The sequence below is a fragment of the Coloeus monedula genome, assembly GCF_965178545.1.
Source record: "Coloeus monedula genome assembly, chromosome: 10".
NCBI classification, from domain to species: domain Eukaryota; kingdom Metazoa; phylum Chordata; class Aves; order Passeriformes; family Corvidae; genus Coloeus; species Coloeus monedula.
Window position 1 is genome coordinate 14,365,637 of NC_138790.1, and position 22,233 is coordinate 14,387,869.

Consider the following 22,233-nt stretch of genomic DNA (forward strand, 5'->3'; position numbering starts at 1 on the left):
AACGGGCCACTGGTGTCAGTGAGGAGCCCACAGAATTGGCTGCTGCCGATGAGTTGCTTGTCGGTCTCATTGCAGGCTGGAGTGGGCAGAGGTCCGGCTGAGCAGCTGTGGAAAGACAGGCAGAAGGGCCCTGAGTCATTTGTGGACTTCTTCTGGTGCCTCCTCCTCCTTCCCTTGCCCAGTGTGTCCCCAGCGCTGCTGGGGGCCATACCCACCTGCTGTTGTTGGACACCTCCCAGCTGTTGCCCAGGCTGGTGGAGTCTGGCTCCATTGCCCCTTCTGGGTTCTGGAAGTCATCTGCTGCCAGCCCGTTGTAGTTCCCACACATGCCACAAACCTTCTGCCCAAAGGTGCTCGGAAGTGTCACCTCCACCCGATGCTTCCCATCAAACTTGACTCTCAAGCCAAAGTCTGTCATGACCATGGTGTAGAACCCGCTGGACAAGACCTGCACGCCCGCGGATGGGCTACAAGGCAGGATCTCTACCACTCCATTGACCTGGAAGAACAAGAATTGAGACAGGATTGGAGCAGCCCATTTGGCACCGTTCTCTCCTCTTGCACAGTCCCACAGTGTCTCCCCCTCAAGCTTACCGTCACCACTCCACCCTGCCCCAGCCTTATCCGCTGGTCAGCCACATCAACGTCCACGTATCGGACATAGGACACGCGGGTGTTGCCTCCCCTGTGCTCATTGGCCGCTTCCACGTTGAAGGAGGGCAGGGAGCTGTTGCTCTCGCACAGCTTGGAGAGGGTGTAGGTGCAGGTGCCCATGAAATGGTGTAACTGCTTGTCGAACGTGTGGTAGTGAGGATCTCCTTCCACCACACAGGTGCCTGACAGTGGAAAGACCAGAGGAAACTTTCAGTTTAGCACCTCCTGCTGCCTCTTCTCCCCAGCTCACTTTGCTCAAAGAGCATCTGGTTCATGAGTGGTCTATTGGCTTTATGGACAAGCAGAGTTATTATAGATCTGTATCATCATAGTATTAATTTTAACAGACATACAGTTCAAAGCTACTCAAACACCTTCATGCTAGAAGCACAGCTGTGCCGCACAAACCCTTAGAAAGGGAAGAGGATTCTATGTGTGTCTTAATATCGAGGGAGACTGAAATCAATCAAATAACAGCCCTTAAATGCAAATGCACCATATACCCAGTATGGGTTTTGAAGAGGACTCAGAACTCTACCAATAATAGCAGTACCTGAGGTCATCCCAGGTGTTGTTGGTGGTGGTCTTGGTGTTGTCTGTGTTGTAATGTTAGGAAGTGGGGTAGAGGGTGTTGTAGGAAGTGGACCTATGGAGAGATAGAGGAATGTGTCAACATGGGCCTTTGTTGCAAGCAGCTAGCCCACCCTTCCTGAAAAACCCAACACGCTGACCTAAGAGACACAGGGCAGAGATGGCACTGTTATGCCTCTGCAAAAATGCTACCACCAGCAGAGCTGGGATATAGGAGGAGACACACCCCCCTTCAGTACAGACACTCCATCCTGAATAGTGGGCACTGGAGGAAGCAAAATGAGAAGTTTCAACAAGCAGAATCTGATGGGGATGGGAGGTGGCAGTACCTGATGTGGGAGTGGGTCTGGTTGGTGAGGTGGTGAGTACAGGCTGTGTTGTGGTGCCTGGCACAGGCCTCGTGGGTGTTGGTGTTGGCGGACCTAGCACAAGAGAGAGTTAGAGGAGATGTGCACCAACAGGGGAGTTTTGTTGCAGGCAGCTGATTCCCTCACCCTTCTGAAGTACCCAACATCATGCCCAGGCATGCCCAGGACAGGGATTGAAGAGTGCCATCTCAGGCAGAGCCGTCCCACTCAAGGGCTCTGCCACCAGCTTAGCTGAGTGACAATAGCAGGTAAGGCACTTCAGTACCTGTGGCCAATGTCTTGCCTGTGGGCCTTGTAACACATGAACTAAAACAGTGACTGCAGGCATTGCCATAGTTCCAGCTGCCCAGAGGAAAGCTGACTCGGGCACAGTCTGCCTCTGTGCCCAGAAACAAGCTGTGCTCCTGCCTCTAGCACAGCCTGCCACCTCAGTCGGTGACATGTCTCAAGCTGCCCTTCCCCAAGCCAAGCCTTGTACCTGCACAGGATCCCTTTTCAACGGAGAGATCATCCAATGCTACGTTGCTCCGCTCATCTTCACCCCATTCTCCCTCCAGCAAAATCTGAGGGAAGGAATGGTTCCCAGCATTAGCTCCTGCTGCATGTGTGAAGAGCCATTAGAAAGCATGGTTCCTCTGAGGTGGCAGTGAGAGCCTGTGGCCTTACCTGCATGTTTCCTGTGGTCTGCACCGTGACCTGTCCCAAGTGCCACCTGTCTCCATGGTTCCCAACTTCTTGCCAGACGAGCACTAGCTCATCACCCTTCTGCACATACACCCGCAGGGCCATTGTTTCAGCAGTTCCGTACATGTGGTACCAGAAGCGGAAGCAGAGTGTTCCTTCCCAGCTACATGCCGGACTGACTAGGTGAGCCACAAAGCCGGGGAGAGCATCAGCAGTCCCTTGCAGGAAGATGTAGTAGCCCTCTGAAACAAAGCACGAGCCACACTGTCACAGATGCACCAGAGCTACCCAAAGCAGCCAGGGACAACCCAAGCACCATTCTGGGAGCACCGCAGCTGCAGTTTCAGGCAGGCTAAAGGAGGGGGGAGCAAGCACAGCTCCTTCACAACCCTCCCCAGACCCAAATGCCTCTATGAATGTGCTCTCAGGGCCATGGCAGCTGTAGGCCTTGGACTGGGCAATGGCAACACCCCCAAAGCATTGCCACAGTCTTCACATGACTCTGCAGATTTGGAGGACCCTCATCTCTGGCTTCTGGAAAAGCCAGTATCTCGTAACAGAGACACAGACCCATTCCTCTTCCTGAGAGATAGACAGGTCATCCAGCTGTGCATTACATTCTCCCCTGCATGGCAGGTCCTCGCCTGCTCTGCGGGTAGCACGGCCTGATTGCCAGGGCCGGAAATCCTCCCAAAGGGAGCCTCTGGCCCTTGGCAACACTGGGTGAGCTGCTCTGGAGGAAGGCCAGGAAAGATGTGGCCTGTGTTCGCTTGTAGAATTTTGTTGCCATCTTCCCTGGGACACCCCTCTGCCAGTGTCCTGATTGCTGTTCCTACCTCCTGTTGTGTGGTCAGACGAGGGGCCGGTATTTGGCGTGGGCGTTGGGCCTTTGTTCCTTATCCAGTCAATGCTGCTGGAATCTGCCTGGACCCACCCACAGAGGTCCTTGTCAAATGTGCAGGCAAAATTGCAGTCAGTTGGTGGAGCTGAACATGGTGCAGAAAGGAAAGCAGAAATTGTAGAGTGAGGGTGCGGCCACCTTTTCCTGGTGTCCAGCAGGGCTCAGGTACATCCATGTACATCCGTGGCATGCCCGTGGACAGGCAAGGGTGGCCAGCCAAGGGGAAGTGCTTAGCACAGCCACTAAGAAACACGGATGGGAGACAACAGTACCTGTGCTTGTCCCAGGTGACTGTGATGTTGTTGTATGTGGAGGCCGCGTTGTAGTGCCTGGCAAGGGGGGTGAGGTTGTAGGAGCTGGTGGACGAAACAGAGTGAAAGAGAAGTGGATAAGGTATGATTAATAAGGGGGATTTATTCCCAAATGGGGATGTTGCACGCTTCCCAAACACCCCCACACCATTGCAAAGGAAGCGCAGGACAGGGATTCCACCTGTCCGGAAGAGTCTCTTTACACACGGGCTAGCCCAGCAAAGTGGTTAGTGATACGTGGGGAAGCCTGCACCAGAACTGCCCCATTCCTTGACTCTGAGATTCAAGGAAATCAAAGGAGGTTGACAGAAGACTTACCACAAACAGTGCCAGCACTCCAGTCTCCCAGAGCAATGCCTGCCTCAGCACAGGCTGCAGCATAGGCCCCCAGGTCATTGCAGAGCTGCTCTGTGCTGCCACCCGTGGCACACTGGTCATAGACACAGCTCTCAAAGTATGTCTTGGGTGACAGAACTGCATGGCAAGGCTGGAACGGGCCACCGAGGTGTGTGAGGATTGAACACTGCTTGTTAGCTGCCTCCTCTTCATCAGGGGAGCAGGATGCAGGTGGACTGATGGATGGGTCGCACCTACAAAGCAGACAGACGGCCCTGAGTTCCCTGCAGCCTGTTGACAGCAGCCACTGCATTTCCTGACCTTCTCCCCAGCCAAAACCTCAGCTTCTGCAGTCCAGCTCCCTCACTAAGACAGGTACCCATAGCTGTCACTTGGAAGGGCGGAACACAAGGCCCACAGGTACCACTGCCATCCCTGGTTTCATGTGGACAGAAACAAGTGACTGAGGCAGTTGTGATCCAAGCAGCTTAGGAAAAGCATCCTGCCCAGGCTTGGCCCACTCTCCCTGGGGTCAGGAACCTGCCTCTTCTCCCTTGCCCCATGCTTGCCATCACCAACCCTCCGCGTCTTGATGCCCTTCATAGCTCCCCTCTCCCACACTCCCTTCATCTGCATGGTGGAACAAGGACTCACAGCCACTCCTCATCCGGCACCATCCAGCTGGCTCCAAAGTCATTGAAGTCAGGCACAACCACCCCATCGGGTCGCATGAAGTCGTCCTGCTGGCTCCCAGTGTATGTCCCACACAGCCCACAGAGTTTGCCCTTGTACTTCTCAGACACCTTCACTAGGAGCTCATGGTCCCCATTGAACTGCAGCTGCAGGCCCAGCTTGGTAGAAACCCGTACGTAGGAGCTGCTCAGGGAAATGGTCACACCGGGAACAGGAGAAGCAGGCAGGGAGACCGGAGCACCGTTGATCTGGAGAAGGGGGACAGAGGGAGACAGAAGCATAAAGAGGTGCCCTCTGCTGAGAGGTCATGGTTCCTCACTGGGGTAGTGCCAGTGCCAGTGAGCCAGAAGCACTGCTGGCATGAGAAACCCTGCCCAGGCCTATGAGGGCAGCAGCAACTGTACAGATGGGACACCAGAAGCTCAAGAAAGTAACCAAGAATCTGTGTCTGAACGAGCAGCCATATCTGCCCCTCTCAGAGCCCTGCCATGCTCTTCTATGGTCATGCAGCAGGCTCAGGGAATAGCAAGCTCTCCCTGGGGACAGAGGGGGATTTAAGGGTGTCCAGGGCATCTGGTGTTTCCAGATGTAGAAATGAAGGGCTTACGTAGACGGCCTTGTGCTCGCGCAGTGCAATGTGGAGGCCTTCGAGGGACAGTGCCACAGAGTTCAGAGCTGTCCAGCTCTGGCTGCCGCGATGTTTGTTGCGGGTGGTGACACTGAACCCGATGGAGGAGTTGTCACAGCCCGTCACCACCGTGTAGTTGCAGGAGCCCTGGAAGTGGTGGAGCTTCCCATCAAAGGTGCTGTAATGTGGGTCACCGTAGATGTGGCAGAGGGCAGTGCTGGCTGGGTAACAGCCCCTCTGGCCATCCTGGATCTTGCAGACCTCATCCTCGCCACAGGACAAGGCAGAGCAAACCATCTGGCCTTTGGCTTCACACCGGCACCGGCGAGTGCAGTTCTCATTCACTGAGTATTCGCCTTCCTGCAGGCGGGGAAACACCAAACCTCAGCATATGAGGCAGGAAGGTACAGGCAGGGGAGTGCTCTGGCAGGGGTGCAAACCAGGGCAGGGTTTTCACTCACAGTGTAGTAGTTGCCCTCAAAGAGGCAGCCACAGTTGGCCTCGGGCACACAGGTGTCTCCACTCAGGAGGAAACCAGAGCTACACGCACAGCCCTCCACACAAGGCTTGGAGCAGTTCTGTGGGGCTTGTCGGTCAGCACAGGTGGCAGGACAGCCGGTCATGCAGGGGTCATAGTAGCTGTTGGGGGGACACTGAAGGGCTGCAATGGGAAGGGGAAAATTAGGACCAGCAAGGCTTCAACCACGGACAGCCTTGTGGGAAGGGGAAGACCAAAGACTCGCTTTGGCCAGATGTTCAGAGCACAGGGTGTGGCCCATTTCCCTTTTGGCAATGGCAAAGCAGGTACTCACGGCAGAAGGTAGCATTCCTCCAGGGAAGCAAAGTCACACCAGCTGCCTGGCACGCGTCAGCATAGGCCTCCAGAGCAGCACACAGGAACTCCTGGCCACCATTCAGGGCACACAGGTCATACAAGCAGGTGTCAAAGTAGTCCTGGGGGTTGATCACACCGTGGCAAGTCTCAAAAGAGCTAGGCCTGGTTGTCAGTATGCCACAGAACCGGTCGGACCTGTAGAGCTTCTCCTCTTCTGCACTGCAGGGTGGGGAGGGGACGGGGACACCGCAGGAGGGGTCACTGTCTGGGACCTGCCAGCTCTCCCCCAGCGCATTGGAGTCTGCGGCTTGCTGCCCGTTGGGCATCATGTATTCGTCGTCTCTGCGGTTGTTGAAGTTCCCACACATGCCACAGGTCAGGTTGAAGTAGGTGGTGGGCACCTTCAGCTCTACCGAGTGGTCAGTGTCGTAGGACACTCTGAGGTTGAAGTCTGTCTCCAGGACAATGTAGCGACCACTCTTGCTCACCGTGATGGCCCCTCCCGCTGCACTCACCGGCAACGTCTGGCGCACGTCGTTCACCTACGGGACACACACCCCAGTGGGCCCCGAGCCTGTCCCCGGCCTTCCTGGCTGCTCCTGCCCAGGGAAAGCAGCTGCCGGCCCCGGCACGGCAAACAGCTGCCTGGGATGTCCTCACACCCCCACACCCCTGGGACTCGCAGAGCTGTGTGCTGTGTTCTGCACTCTGCTCAACATGGCCCATGATTCCCATTTGCCTCTTCCTCCCCCAGCCTCTCCTGAAGGGGAAAACAAAGCGACCCAGTGCCTTCAGGGGAGCCCACTCCCACCTGGTACGTGCCAGGCCCCGCCAAGAGAAGCCAGCCCTGCCTTGTAGCCACATCATGCTCATGCCAGCCCCACTGCCTACCAGCACGTGGCTCTTCTGCTGCTTGAGGATGACAATGCGCTGTCTGTACACCTCAACCACCACTTCACGCACGTAGGACACTCGGGTGTTGCCACGGTGCTCGTTCTTGGCCTCCACGTTGAAGTAGGGCAGGGAGGTGATGTTGGAGCACACTTTGGCCAGCGTGTAGGTGCAGTTGCCCATGAAGTTGTGCGTCACCTTGTCAAAGGTTTTGTAGTGGGGGTCTCCGTGGACGTGGCAGATGCCGTAGGAGTGTTCGAGGCACACAGGTTTCCCGTTCTGCACCCCACAGTACAGGCCCTCAGGGCAGGAGGCATTGAAGCACTGGACTTTGCTTCCCCGTGCAGGACACGTGCACTTGGAGGAGCAGGTGTCGTCCGTCCAGAACTCAGAGCCCACGGGGTAGTGCTGCCCATTGTGCCAGCACCCACACTGCTGGCTGGGCACACAGCGGTCATTGTAGAGCAGGTACCCACTGTCACACACACAGCCCTCCACGCACGGCAGGCTGCAGGTAACAGGAGCCGTTGGGTCCACACAGGTGGCAGGGCAGGCTGCAGCACAGGGCTCGTAGTGACTGTTGGCCGGACAAGTGATCGCTGCCGAGACAGAAGACCAGGCAATTACTTGGAGAACAGAATACTGCTTTCTGCTGAATATTCCCCTTTGAGAAAGTACCTCTCTCTATTTTCTCTATGATCCCTTTGGCTCCACTTGTGTTGTCAGTCCTACCCGATCAAAATGAAACAGAAAATGGTGCCTCTAATACTGATAACTACCTGTGAATCCCTACAGCCTATAGGGAGAATAGATCTTATTCCCCAGCTCACTCTTCCAATCCTGTCCTGTGTTTTCCTGAGTGTACTGATCCGTGGTACCATGTCTGGACTTACGGCAGAAGGTTGCGTTCCTCCACACAGGTATCTGGACACCGAGTGACTGGCAGGCATCTGCATAGGACTGCAAGCTCTTGCACAGGGCCTCACGGTCCAGCCCCAGCTCACACAGGTCATAGAAGCATGTGTCAAAGTAGTTGCTGGGGTTCAGCACAGCGTGGCACACCTGAAACGGGCCACTGGTGTCAGTGAGGAGCCCACAGAATTGGCTGCTGCCGATGAGTTGCTTGTCGGTCTCATTGCAGGCTGGAGTGGGCAGAGGTCCGGCTGAGCAGCTGTGGAAAGACAGGCAGAAGGGCCCTGAGTCATTTGTGGACTTCTTCTGGTGCCTCCTCCTCCTTCCCTTGCCCAGTGTGTCCCCAGCGCTGCTGGGGGCCATACCCACCTGCTGTTGTTGGACACCTCCCAGCTGTTGCCCAGGCTGGTGGAGTCTGGCTCCATTGCCCCTTCTGGGTTCTGGAAGTCATCTGCTGCCAGCCCGTTGTAGTTCCCACACATGCCACAAACCTTCTGCCCAAAGGTGCTCGGAAGTGTCACCTCCACCCGATGCTTCCCATCAAACTTGACTCTCAAGCCAAAGTCTGTCATGACCATGGTGTAGAACCCGCTGGACAAGACCTGCACGCCCGCGGATGGGCTACAAGGCAGGATCTCTACCACTCCATTGACCTGGAAGAACAAGAATTGAGACAGGATTGGAGCAGCCCATTTGGCACCGTTCTCTCCTCTTGCACAGTCCCACAGTGTCTCCCCCTCAAGCTTACCGTCACCACTCCACCCTGCCCCAGCCTTATCCGCTGGTCAGCCACATCAACGTCCACGTATCGGACATAGGACACGCGGGTGTTGCCTCCCCTGTGCTCATTGGCCGCTTCCACGTTGAAGGAGGGCAGGGAGCTGTTGCTCTCGCACAGCTTGGAGAGGGTGTAGGTGCAGGTGCCCATGAAATGGTGTAACTGCTTGTCGAACGTGTGGTAGTGAGGATCTCCTTCCACCACACAGGTGCCTGACAGTGGAAAGACCAGAGGAAACTTTCAGTTTAGCACCTCCTGCTGCCTCTTCTCCCCAGCTCACTTTGCTCAAAGAGCATCTGGTTCATGAGTGGTCTATTGGCTTTATGGACAAGCAGAGTTATTATAGATCTGTATCATCATAGTATTAATTTTAACAGACATACAGTTCAAAGCTACTCAAACACCTTCATGCTAGAAGCACAGCTGTGCCGCACAAACCCTTAGAAAGGGAAGAGGATTCTATGTGTGTCTTAATATCGAGGGAGACTGAAATCAATCAAATAACAGCCCTTAAATGCAAATGCACCATATACCCAGTATGGGTTTTGAAGAGGACTCAGAACTCTACCAATAATAGCAGTACCTGAGGTCATCCCAGGTGTTGTTGGTGGTGGTCTTGGTGTTGTCTGTGTTGTAATGTTAGGAAGTGGGGTAGAGGGTGTTGTAGGAAGTGGACCTATGGAGAGATAGAGGAATGTGTCAACATGGGCCTTTGTTGCAAGCAGCTAGCCCACCCTTCCTGAAAAACCCAACACGCTGACCTAAGAGACACAGGGCAGAGATGGCACTGTTATGCCTCTGCAAAAATGCTACCACCAGCAGAGCTGGGATATAGGAGGAGACACACCCCCCTTCAGTACAGACACTCCATCCTGAATAGTGGGCACTGGAGGAAGCAAAATGAGAAGTTTCAACAAGCAGAATCTGATGGGGATGGGAGGTGGCAGTACCTGATGTGGGAGTGGGTCTGGTTGGTGAGGTGGTGAGTACAGGCTGTGTTGTGGTGCCTGGCACAGGCCTCGTGGGTGTTGGTGTTGGCGGACCTAGCACAAGAGAGAGTTAGAGGAGATGTGCACCAACAGGGGAGTTTTGTTGCAGGCAGCTGATTCCCTCACCCTTCTGAAGTACCCAACATCATGCCCAGGCATGCCCAGGACAGGGATTGAAGAGTGCCATCTCAGGCAGAGCCGTCCCACTCAAGGGCTCTGCCACCAGCTTAGCTGAGTGACAATAGCAGGTAAGGCACTTCAGTACCTGTGGCCAATGTCTTGCCTGTGGGCCTTGTAACACATGAACTAAAACAGTGACTGCAGGCATTGCCATAGTTCCAGCTGCCCAGAGGAAAGCTGACTCGGGCACAGTCTGCCTCTGTGCCCAGAAACAAGCTGTGCTCCTGCCTCTAGCACAGCCTGCCACCTCAGTCGGTGACATGTCTCAAGCTGCCCTTCCCCAAGCCAAGCCTTGTACCTGCACAGGATCCCTTTTCAACGGAGAGATCATCCAATGCTACGTTGCTCCGCTCATCTTCACCCCATTCTCCCTCCAGCAAAATCTGAGGGAAGGAATGGTTCCCAGCATTAGCTCCTGCTGCATGTGTGAAGAGCCATTAGAAAGCATGGTTCCTCTGAGGTGGCAGTGAGAGCCTGTGGCCTTACCTGCATGTTTCCTGTGGTCTGCACCGTGACCTGTCCCAAGTGCCACCTGTCTCCATGGTTCCCAACTTCTTGCCAGACGAGCACTAGCTCATCACCCTTCTGCACATACACCCGCAGGGCCATTGTTTCAGCAGTTCCGTACATGTGGTACCAGAAGCGGAAGCAGAGTGTTCCTTCCCAGCTACATGCCGGACTGACTAGGTGAGCCACAAAGCCGGGGAGAGCATCAGCAGTCCCTTGCAGGAAGATGTAGTAGCCCTCTGAAACAAAGCACGAGCCACACTGTCACAGATGCACCAGAGCTACCCAAAGCAGCCAGGGACAACCCAAGCACCATTCTGGGAGCACCGCAGCTGCAGTTTCAGGCAGGCTAAAGGAGGGGGGAGCAAGCACAGCTCCTTCACAACCCTCCCCAGACCCAAATGCCTCTATGAATGTGCTCTCAGGGCCATGGCAGCTGTAGGCCTTGGACTGGGCAATGGCAACACCCCCAAAGCATTGCCACAGTCTTCACATGACTCTGCAGATTTGGAGGACCCTCATCTCTGGCTTCTGGAAAAGCCAGTATCTCGTAACAGAGACACAGACCCATTCCTCTTCCTGAGAGATAGACAGGTCATCCAGCTGTGCATTACATTCTCCCCTGCATGGCAGGTCCTCGCCTGCTCTGCGGGTAGCACGGCCTGATTGCCAGGGCCGGAAATCCTCCCAAAGGGAGCCTCTGGCCCTTGGCAACACTGGGTGAGCTGCTCTGGAGGAAGGCCAGGAAAGATGTGGCCTGTGTTCGCTTGTAGAATTTTGTTGCCATCTTCCCTGGGACACCCCTCTGCCAGTGTCCTGATTGCTGTTCCTACCTCCTGTTGTGTGGTCAGACGAGGGGCCGGTATTTGGCGTGGGCGTTGGGCCTTTGTTCCTTATCCAGTCAATGCTGCTGGAATCTGCCTGGACCCACCCACAGAGGTCCTTGTCAAATGTGCAGGCAAAATTGCAGTCAGTTGGTGGAGCTGAACATGGTGCAGAAAGGAAAGCAGAAATTGTAGAGTGAGGGTGCGGCCACCTTTTCCTGGTGTCCAGCAGGGCTCAGGTACATCCATGTACATCCGTGGCATGCCCGTGGACAGGCAAGGGTGGCCAGCCAAGGGGAAGTGCTTAGCACAGCCACTAAGAAACACGGATGGGAGACAACAGTACCTGTGCTTGTCCCAGGTGACTGTGATGTTGTTGTATGTGGAGGCCGCGTTGTAGTGCCTGGCAAGGGGGGTGAGGTTGTAGGAGCTGGTGGACGAAACAGAGTGAAAGAGAAGTGGATAAGGTATGATTAATAAGGGGGATTTATTCCCAAATGGGGATGTTGCACGCTTCCCAAACACCCCCACACCATTGCAAAGGAAGCGCAGGACAGGGATTCCACCTGTCCGGAAGAGTCTCTTTACACACGGGCTAGCCCAGCAAAGTGGTTAGTGATACGTGGGGAAGCCTGCACCAGAACTGCCCCATTCCTTGACTCTGAGATTCAAGGAAATCAAAGGAGGTTGACAGAAGACTTACCACAAACAGTGCCAGCACTCCAGTCTCCCAGAGCAATGCCTGCCTCAGCACAGGCTGCAGCATAGGCCCCCAGGTCATTGCAGAGCTGCTCTGTGCTGCCACCCGTGGCACACTGGTCATAGACACAGCTCTCAAAGTATGTCTTGGGTGACAGAACTGCATGGCAAGGCTGGAACGGGCCACCGAGGTGTGTGAGGATTGAACACTGCTTGTTAGCTGCCTCCTCTTCATCAGGGGAGCAGGATGCAGGTGGACTGATGGATGGGTCGCACCTACAAAGCAGACAGACGGCCCTGAGTTCCCTGCAGCCTGTTGACAGCAGCCACTGCATTTCCTGACCTTCTCCCCAGCCAAAACCTCAGCTTCTGCAGTCCAGCTCCCTCACTAAGACAGGTACCCATAGCTGTCACTTGGAAGGGCGGAACACAAGGCCCACAGGTACCACTGCCATCCCTGGTTTCATGTGGACAGAAACAAGTGACTGAGGCAGTTGTGATCCAAGCAGCTTAGGAAAAGCATCCTGCCCAGGCTTGGCCCACTCTCCCTGGGGTCAGGAACCTGCCTCTTCTCCCTTGCCCCATGCTTGCCATCACCAACCCTCCGCGTCTTGATGCCCTTCATAGCTCCCCTCTCCCACACTCCCTTCATCTGCATGGTGGAACAAGGACTCACAGCCACTCCTCATCCGGCACCATCCAGCTGGCTCCAAAGTCATTGAAGTCAGGCACAACCACCCCATCGGGTCGCATGAAGTCGTCCTGCTGGCTCCCAGTGTATGTCCCACACAGCCCACAGAGTTTGCCCTTGTACTTCTCAGACACCTTCACTAGGAGCTCATGGTCCCCATTGAACTGCAGCTGCAGGCCCAGCTTGGTAGAAACCCGTACGTAGGAGCTGCTCAGGGAAATGGTCACACCGGGAACAGGAGAAGCAGGCAGGGAGACCGGAGCACCGTTGATCTGGAGAAGGGGGACAGAGGGAGACAGAAGCATAAAGAGGTGCCCTCTGCTGAGAGGTCATGGTTCCTCACTGGGGTAGTGCCAGTGCCAGTGAGCCAGAAGCACTGCTGGCATGAGAAACCCTGCCCAGGCCTATGAGGGCAGCAGCAACTGTACAGATGGGACACCAGAAGCTCAAGAAAGTAACCAAGAATCTGTGTCTGAACGAGCAGCCATATCTGCCCCTCTCAGAGCCCTGCCATGCTCTTCTATGGTCATGCAGCAGGCTCAGGGAATAGCAAGCTCTCCCTGGGGACAGAGGGGGATTTAAGGGTGTCCAGGGCATCTGGTGTTTCCAGATGTAGAAATGAAGGGCTTACGTAGACGGCCTTGTGCTCGCGCAGTGCAATGTGGAGGCCTTCGAGGGACAGTGCCACAGAGTTCAGAGCTGTCCAGCTCTGGCTGCCGCGATGTTTGTTGCGGGTGGTGACACTGAACCCGATGGAGGAGTTGTCACAGCCCGTCACCACCGTGTAGTTGCAGGAGCCCTGGAAGTGGTGGAGCTTCCCATCAAAGGTGCTGTAATGTGGGTCACCGTAGATGTGGCAGAGGGCAGTGCTGGCTGGGTAACAGCCCCTCTGGCCATCCTGGATCTTGCAGACCTCATCCTCGCCACAGGACAAGGCAGAGCAAACCATCTGGCCTTTGGCTTCACACCGGCACCGGCGAGTGCAGTTCTCATTCACTGAGTATTCGCCTTCCTGCAGGCGGGGAAACACCAAACCTCAGCATATGAGGCAGGAAGGTACAGGCAGGGGAGTGCTCTGGCAGGGGTGCAAACCAGGGCAGGGTTTTCACTCACAGTGTAGTAGTTGCCCTCAAAGAGGCAGCCACAGTTGGCCTCGGGCACACAGGTGTCTCCACTCAGGAGGAAACCAGAGCTACACGCACAGCCCTCCACACAAGGCTTGGAGCAGTTCTGTGGGGCTTGTCGGTCAGCACAGGTGGCAGGACAGCCGGTCATGCAGGGGTCATAGTAGCTGTTGGGGGGACACTGAAGGGCTGCAATGGGAAGGGGAAAATTAGGACCAGCAAGGCTTCAACCACGGACAGCCTTGTGGGAAGGGGAAGACCAAAGACTCGCTTTGGCCAGATGTTCAGAGCACAGGGTGTGGCCCATTTCCCTTTTGGCAATGGCAAAGCAGGTACTCACGGCAGAAGGTAGCATTCCTCCAGGGAAGCAAAGTCACACCAGCTGCCTGGCACGCGTCAGCATAGGCCTCCAGAGCAGCACACAGGAACTCCTGGCCACCATTCAGGGCACACAGGTCATACAAGCAGGTGTCAAAGTAGTCCTGGGGGTTGATCACGCCGTGGCAAGTCTCAAAAGAGCTAGGCCTGGTTGTCAGTATGCCACAGAACCGGTCGGACCTGTAGAGCTTCTCCTCTTCTGCACTGCAGGGTGGGGAGGGGACGGGGACACCGCAGGAGGGGTCACTGTCTGGGACCTGCCAGCTCTCCCCCAGCGCATTGGAGTCTGCGGCTTGCTGCCCGTTGGGCATCATGTATTCGTCGTCTCTGCGGTTGTTGAAGTTCCCACACATGCCACAGGTCAGGTTGAAGTAGGTGGTGGGCACCTTCAGCTCTACCGAGTGGTCAGTGTCGTAGGACACTCTGAGGTTGAAGTCTGTCTCCAGGACAATGTAGCGACCACTCTTGCTCACCGTGATGGCCCCTCCCGCTGCACTCACCGGCAACGTCTGGCGCACGTCGTTCACCTACGGGACACACACCCCAGTGGGCCCCGAGCCTGTCCCCGGCCTTCCTGGCTGCTCCTGCCCAGGGAAAGCAGCTGCCGGCCCCGGCACGGCAAACAGCTGCCTGGGATGTCCTCACACCCCCACACCCCTGGGACTCGCAGAGCTGTGTGCTGTGTTCTGCACTCTGCTCAACATGGCCCATGATTCCCATTTGCCTCTTCCTCCCCCAGCCTCTCCTGAAGGGGAAAACAAAGCGACCCAGTGCCTTCAGGGGAGCCCACTCCCACCTGGTACGTGCCAGGCCCCGCCAAGAGAAGCCAGCCCTGCCTTGTAGCCACATCATGCTCATGCCAGCCCCACTGCCTACCAGCACGTGGCTCTTCTGCTGCTTGAGGATGACAATGCGCTGTCTGTACACCTCAACCACCACTTCACGCACGTAGGACACTCGGGTGTTGCCACGGTGCTCGTTCTTGGCCTCCACGTTGAAGTAGGGCAGGGAGGTGATGTTGGAGCACACTTTGGCCAGCGTGTAGGTGCAGTTGCCCATGAAGTTGTGCGTCACCTTGTCAAAGGTTTTGTAGTGGGGGTCTCCGTGGACGTGGCAGATGCCGTAGGAGTGTTCGAGGCACACAGGTTTCCCGTTCTGCACCCCACAGTACAGGCCCTCAGGGCAGGAGGCATTGAAGCACTGGACTTTGCTTCCCCGTGCAGGACACGTGCACTTGGAGGAGCAGGTGTCGTCCGTCCAGAACTCAGAGCCCACGGGGTAGTGCTGCCCATTGTGCCAGCACCCACACTGCTGGCTGGGCACACAGCGGTCATTGTAGAGCAGGTACCCACTGTCACACACACAGCCCTCCACGCACGGCAGGCTGCAGGTAACAGGAGCCGTTGGGTCCACACAGGTGGCAGGGCAGGCTGCAGCACAGGGCTCGTAGTGACTGTTGGATGGACAGGCCAATGCTGTGTAACAAAAGATAAAGATATATATTAATATTTTTAAATTACTCAGTATTTGGGTTTGTTTAATATCATATTCTGATTTCTTTTGAAATGTTTGTGAATCTTGGGATTAGCAGCATTCTCAGGCATGTCTTTGTTGTCTTACCACACCTGAATGTCTTTTGAGATTCGGCTGTCTATACTTTTACTCAGAGAGAGCATTTCCTAGGACATGAAGATGATTTCTTGAATTCTTGCATTGGACATAGGATATCAGTGTCATGTTAGCTATTTGTCCTAGATGTGCTATTTTTAGTTTATAGTTCTGATATTTAATTCCAGTCATGTTATAATGTCTTAACTCTTATTTTCTCACTTCGCTGAGGTCTTTAAGGTTTGTTCAATAATCAGGATGTAGAAGTGCTCTATTCTATTTTTATATTTTGCTACGTGCATGACATTCTCTTTTGTAATTAGATGCTTTTAAACACTGCAATATTCTGATGAGAAGGTCTGAGAACTGAAGCTTCCTAAGCACTGTTTTTTCAGCTTCTAGATGTTTATGTGAAGTGGAACAATTTTTAATGACATATTTTCTCACTCTGTCTTTAGCTTGCTTTTCTAAGGAGACAGAGATAATACATTGACATTGTACATTTCTTTGCCCATCCTCTCACTTAATTTGAACCAGGTGATCTACAGGAAATAAGTTGGTGAGGTTGGCAGAAGGTAAAAATATATACAGGTTCATTAAATGAAATCGGCACAAGGCAAGGAGAAGAGATCCTGCAAACTCTTTCAGCAGAAAGAAGAAATGAAGAGACAGCTCACTCCTGCTTAGAAACCATGGAACCTCTAGGAGGGAAAGCCTTAGTAGCATCCCCAGCCAAGAAATCACTCCAGATAGAGACTGAAGTCAAATGTGAAACAAAAGTCAGAAAAGAAATTAGGCTTCAGTAATTCCAGTGTTTTCCGACAAGCTTTTTAGTCTCCCCACCTCTTTCAACACAGAAGGCACATGAGTCACTGAAATACTATTTCCTGTTTCTTTTATTTGTTTCTGGTGGGAACAGATCTGTTCAGGCATTTCAGACGGTATTTAAATTTTGTTCTAAAAATAATATGGATGTTTTTTCTTATATGCCTGAATTCTTGAGAAATGTTCTTTATTTACTCTTTACTAATACTAAAAAAAGAAGGGTCATTATTCCTATTTACTCCCTAGCACAGACATCTATTACTTCAATACTTGACACCTTATGTCTTGTGCCTCTGTGCATTTCTGTCTCTTCCATCTCGTCCCTATTCTCCCTGCCTTCTCCACCCTCAGTAGCATTGTTACAATCTCCATTGCACAGACTTTTGACTTCTGTCCTGGCCTTTAATTCCAGGCTGCCTATCCATGCTGCCTCCTCTCCCATCTGAAACCATGAATGACTACGCTTACACAGGACACTCTGATGCTTTCCTCCACATCCAATAGGGAAGAATGGTCAGCACTCCCTACTCTCTTATACATGTGGGAGTCTGTGCCACTGATAGTGATAACAACACTCTCCTCCCTTTTTCCCAGATCTGCTGCTCAGCTTGTCAGATGTGTTCCTCCTTCATCCTGCTCTCTTTGCAGAGAGAAATTCAATGGCAAGGTCTCCCTTCTATTTTAAGATGGATTAGGTGGTATTTTTTCCTTTCATTCAAAGCAGCTGAACTATTTTCACTAGCATCTTCCCAAAGAAATCAAACTGAGGAACTACATATAACCCTGAAATCTTTGGCCTGATCAGTCAAGATTCTCAGTGTTAGATGAATTCAAAACAGTGTTGTAATGCTCTGCCTTCAGGAAATCCTCATTATACCCTCCTGACAAGTGGCAATTTTTAGCAATCTTTGATACATACGGCAGAAGGTTGCATTTCTCCATGGTGCCAGCCAGACTCCTGCAGCTTGGCACACATCTGCATAAGCCTGTAGGCTTTCACAGAGGGCTGCATTGTTCAAATGAAGTTCACAGAGATCATACTGGCAATCTTCAAAATAACTCTGTGGATCAACTAATGAGTGGCAGTTCTGGAATGGACCATTTGGATCTGTGATCAGGCCACAGTAGGCATTGCTTTGAATCATGTGTTTTTCATCATCAGTGCAGTTTGGAGTATGGCCATCATCTGGTGAGCACCTAATGTGGAAAAAAAGAAAAAAGATGTGGAAAACTTAACAGATCAACTTGGGATTCACTAGCACCTGAGATGCTTTTGAAATCACATCTACCAAAATCACAGGTCTCTTCCCAGACTAAACATGACATATTTCTAATCCCTCTGGTTCAAACTCTTGGGATAGAGATTCAGATTTTAAAATTATCTCAACCTGATAGTATTTGAGAGGCCTGGACAAAACCCAGGTATTTATTTTTGGCTTTCTGATAAGTCAGGATGTTTACATGGAAGGGGAATTAGAAAGTGAAAGCAAAGTTCAACTCCTATCGTTATTTAGTAACATATTGGGAAATAATTAAGAACAAGTCAAGTATCTTAGAAGAGTTAAAACAGTATTTTCAAGTATTAGCACAGTAACTGAATTCTTAGTGGGCACCTTCAGTGTTTCATTCAAATACTAATATTTAAATTTAAATGTAAAACAGGAATTTAGCCAAGTCAGTGCTAAAACTCACAGATCATTCTCTCTGTCTGGCCTGTGTCTGTAATTAACATACTCTTTCTTTCTGTTTGCTCAAACAGCAGTAGGGGACAAAAGCAGCCCCCAAGACCTTTCTCTCCTATCAGCAAAGCAAAGCAAATGAGAAAGGCAGTATTTCTTGTATGGGAACGTTGTTTGCTTGCAGCTGTGTGCCCTGGCTTGCATCAGGGTGCCTAAAGAGACCACTTATGGAGACATGAACAAAACCATATTTTTTTCTGATTTAATTGGCTGCTGTTCCTGAAAACCCCAATGTGTAAGTAACCCTAAAACTCAGGCCCAGAAGAGTATGTGATGTGAAGATATGGGTGCTGTGTGTGCAGTGCCCAGCACCTGGCAGGATCCAGTCCTGAGCAACAGGGACAAAGCCCTTCCCCATGGTGAGGCCACAGGGATGGTACTGGCTGCCTGAGCCCAGCAGAAGCCTGAGCTTTTCTTGAGAAAACGTTATGATGTGAGGGAACAAAAACAACTCCCTCACCCCAGCTGGACTCTCTTTGGGCACAAAGCATATGTGCAGTAAGATTTGAAGGGGGAAGAAGGAAGGGATTGCTCCCCTGTCCTTGGCACTCTTCAGGCCACACCTTGATTCCTACGTTCAGTTTTGGGCCTCTCACTACCAGAAAGACACATAAGGGCAACGGAGCTGGTGAAGGGTCTGGAGCACAAGCCTTATGAGGAGTGGCTGAGGAAATTGAGGTTGTTAGGCCTGAGGAGGGGAAGGCTCAGGGGACATCTCCTTGCTCTCTGCAGCTCCCTGAAAGGAGGTTGTAGTGAGATGGGGGACAGTCTTTTTTCCAGGTGACAGGGTGAGAGGAAATGGCCTCAAGTTGCACCAGGGGAGGCTTAGATTAGATATTAAGAAAAATTTCTTCTCCAAAAAGATTGTTGAGCATTGGAACAGGCTGCCCAGGGAAGTGGTGGAGTCACCATCCCTGGAGGTATTGAAAAGATGCCTGAGTGTGGCATTTGGGGACATGGTTTGTCCATGGATATGACAGTGCTGGGTTAGCTGTTGAACTCAATGACATTAAGGGTCTTTTCCAACCTAAACAATTCTAGGATTCTAACAAATTTTCTCTTTTAAGCACAGTTAAATTTTCTGTGAAACTTTACCCAGATGGGTAAAGTAAGTACACTGACAAGAATAGATTTTATCCCATGTGTGTCTGACATTTTTGACCCCCATGCAACAGTTGCATAAAACACTGGTCATTGCATAGCCAACAGGTAAGACCTGACATCCTGGCTGGAGTCCTACCTGGAGTCATTGTAAACCTGCCAACTGTTGCCAAGGCTGGTTGAGTTTGGTTCCATCTCTCCATCTGGGTTGAGAAAGTCATCTGCTTTGTGCCCGTTGTAATTTCCACATATTCCACAGACTTTAGACATATAGGTACTGGGAAGAGTGATTTCTGCTCTGTGATTTCCATCAAACTTGACTTTCAGGCCAAAGTCAGTAGTAACCACAACATACTGTCCACTGAAGGAAATACTGACACCCGGGGCCAAGGTCACAGGGACCACCTGGCTGACTCCATTGACCTGCAGGCACAGAGAAGGACTTGTAAGCACTTGAAAAGAAGTATTTTTAAAGGTGATCCTCTTAGATTCCTGTATTGACACAGTGAGCAGTAAGAACTCACTCGGTGCTAGTATTACTTACCAAGAGCAGTGTATATGGCCACACAATCTAGGGCTTGAGGCCGTAACAATGTGTCTACAACATAGCTTACAAGTGTGGTCTTGGTGAGCCAGACACAGCTGGCAAAAGCTCAAGACTTAGCATGGTCTGTCTACATCAACTGCCTACAGACCTATTCTTTTTTATAGTAAAATCTGTAAATGGAGGGGAAAGGTATAAGAGAGAGGCTGTTGGACAAATGAGGACATATGAGTTCTCTATGTCTCTAAGACCAGATGGGAAAGGTTTCAGCGTACCTTCAAACCTTTGCCTGTTTTAAATCACTGTAGTATTTTCTTATAAGAAGGGTGGTAATGAAGCAAGGTGACCTGTTCATTTCCTGTGGGTTTGGCTCAACCATTTCTACCGTCTTGACCCTTTATGGAAAGGATCCATAAAGGAGTCCTAGGATGCAATAACTTGCCAAGTGTACAATCAGTGTAAGGAGAGTCATCAGATTGTCACTCCAGGACTCCCACCTGGCCCTGCTTTATGGCAAAGGCCAGGTGTTAAATGAAGTTAACAGTGAGGTAGAATAAGTAGAAATCAATGAGAAGTGTTCAGTGTTACAGGCCACTACACAGGATTGGGAAATGACTACCAGGATGAACTCAGCTAATTCAGAACCTCTTTTCTCCCTGTTACATGCCTAACTTGAGCATGGGGAGCAGGTTAGAAAGGTAGTCTAGCCCACCAACCCCATCTGGAGTGTCAGCTCTAAGCCCACCTTTCAACAATAGAGCACAGAATTTTAGCCTATGCTTTCAGTTTTGAAATTCCCATGTTCAAGAACTACACATTACTCCTGCTCCTAAGCATTTGACTGCCCTCTAAATATTACTCTACAGATGCTGGGAATTTGTAGTCACTGTACAACAGTTTCTTCATTCATGCTATGAGTTACAAATGATAGACAGCAGGCTCCTACCTTACCTTAACAGCTCTTTTTTGACCAAGGTTGATCCTGTAGCCATAGACATCGATATCCACGTACTGGACATAGGACACGCGGGTGTTGCCTCCCCTGTGCTCATTGGCCGCTTCCACGTTGAAGTAAGGCAGGGAGCTGTTGCTCTCACACAGCTTGGAGAGGGTGTAGGTGCAGGTGCCCATGAAGTCATGACGCTGCTTGTCAAAGGTGTTGTAGTGAGGATCCCCATGTATACTGCAAATAGCTTCTGGAGACAGGAAAAAGTTCTTATTAACATACAGACACATCCCAAAAGCCCACCTCATTGTGTTTTCCCACCGCACAATCACTCTCATTTTGTAGATTGTATGTGGAAGAACTGAAACAGAAAAGGCTGATTTGTATGCCATAAAGCAATGTCATAGACAAACACCCATAGAAATTAACTGAAGAAGTAGTACTGCTAGTAAAAAACGTAAGTGTCCTACAACCCGTTGAGTAGTATATGTAATTGGCTAAAATTACCTGTCACTGGAGGTGGTGTAGGTTCTGTTGGTGTAGGTGTTGGTGGTACAGGTGTAGGGACAGCTTCTGTTAGTGGAAAAGACAAAGCAATACAATGAGCTTTAACATTACAGGGTGAACACTATTTACTCACCAATATACAGGAATTTCACTTACTCTTCACCAGCATAAAGTTAGAAGTTCTTCTGTGAAGCAAGTAGAACTGCCTGTGTTTAAAATCGGGGATGTAGGGGTCTTTTTAGCTCCTAGGAAAGCTCATCTGATTGTTAGTTTGATCACAGTGACTGAGCTAGGGCTCTTCTCGGGAGCTGGAAGTGCAGTTACAATTGGGTATGTGACTCCCTCTGGTGTATGTTAAGACACATGAAGGTCCTGCTGTCAGTGAGTGTTGGCAGGTATGAGAGTGAGATGAGCACAGAAGCTCTTGTCTCTCAGAGTTACCTTTGTGCACCATCCTGTGGCTGAATCATGTGCTAATGCAACTGGGAAAATGAAGAACTGGCTCTCCCTAGCCCTCAAACAAAATAAGGCCCCAAGTCTTTTTCACAGAATTTTAAGTAAAATCATATGATCAGAGGATGAGGACCTGAAGGAAATCTTTGTCGCAGGTAGTGTAAATTTGAAACGTGTCATGTCATTATATGAGTAGTATTTCACAGAGAACAACACCTATTAAGACCTAATGAAACTTTCTGTAAGTTTTTCAGCAAATTTCTTTCAATTCACATTTTGTAGGTATTACATGCTTGTCAGTAAAAATGGATTCCGGCTGTGCACAGCTTGTGCCAGTCTTGGCTGATCTGTTACAGGGTCAGAGATCAAGCTCAAATTGCTGATTTGTAGTCAAAGCTTGCAGTGCCACTCAGTGTTATTGACTTGTTGTTATTTCATTTTGTGACATATGGTTGTACCATGTATTTAATGAGCTTGCATGAACTGATATTTGCTGTCAAATGCCAATTAGACCATTTAATCTGGAATCCAAGGTC

At 51.6% G+C, this 22,233-nt stretch overlaps 1 protein-coding gene across 1 annotated transcript; it reads right to left on the reverse strand.

The window, feature by feature from the left end:
- Positions 1 to 9,221: 9,221 nt before the first annotated feature.
- LOC309576614 (IgGFc-binding protein-like) lies at positions 9,222 to 21,698 on the reverse strand (the record flags this gene model as incomplete). The annotated part of the gene is made up of 16 exons (XM_082288023.1): positions 9,222 to 9,258; positions 9,533 to 9,625; positions 9,837 to 9,862; positions 10,238 to 10,497; positions 11,092 to 11,241; positions 11,786 to 12,057; positions 12,458 to 12,744; positions 13,104 to 13,484; positions 13,586 to 13,785; positions 13,937 to 14,501; positions 14,851 to 15,358; positions 17,449 to 17,604; positions 19,387 to 19,670; positions 20,743 to 20,987; positions 21,245 to 21,310; positions 21,686 to 21,698. 16 exons carry the CDS (start codon positions 21,696 to 21,698, stop codon positions 9,222 to 9,224), a joined length of 3,543 nt encoding a protein of 1,180 aa, XP_082144149.1.
- Between the last annotated feature and the right edge of the window lie 535 nt (positions 21,699 to 22,233).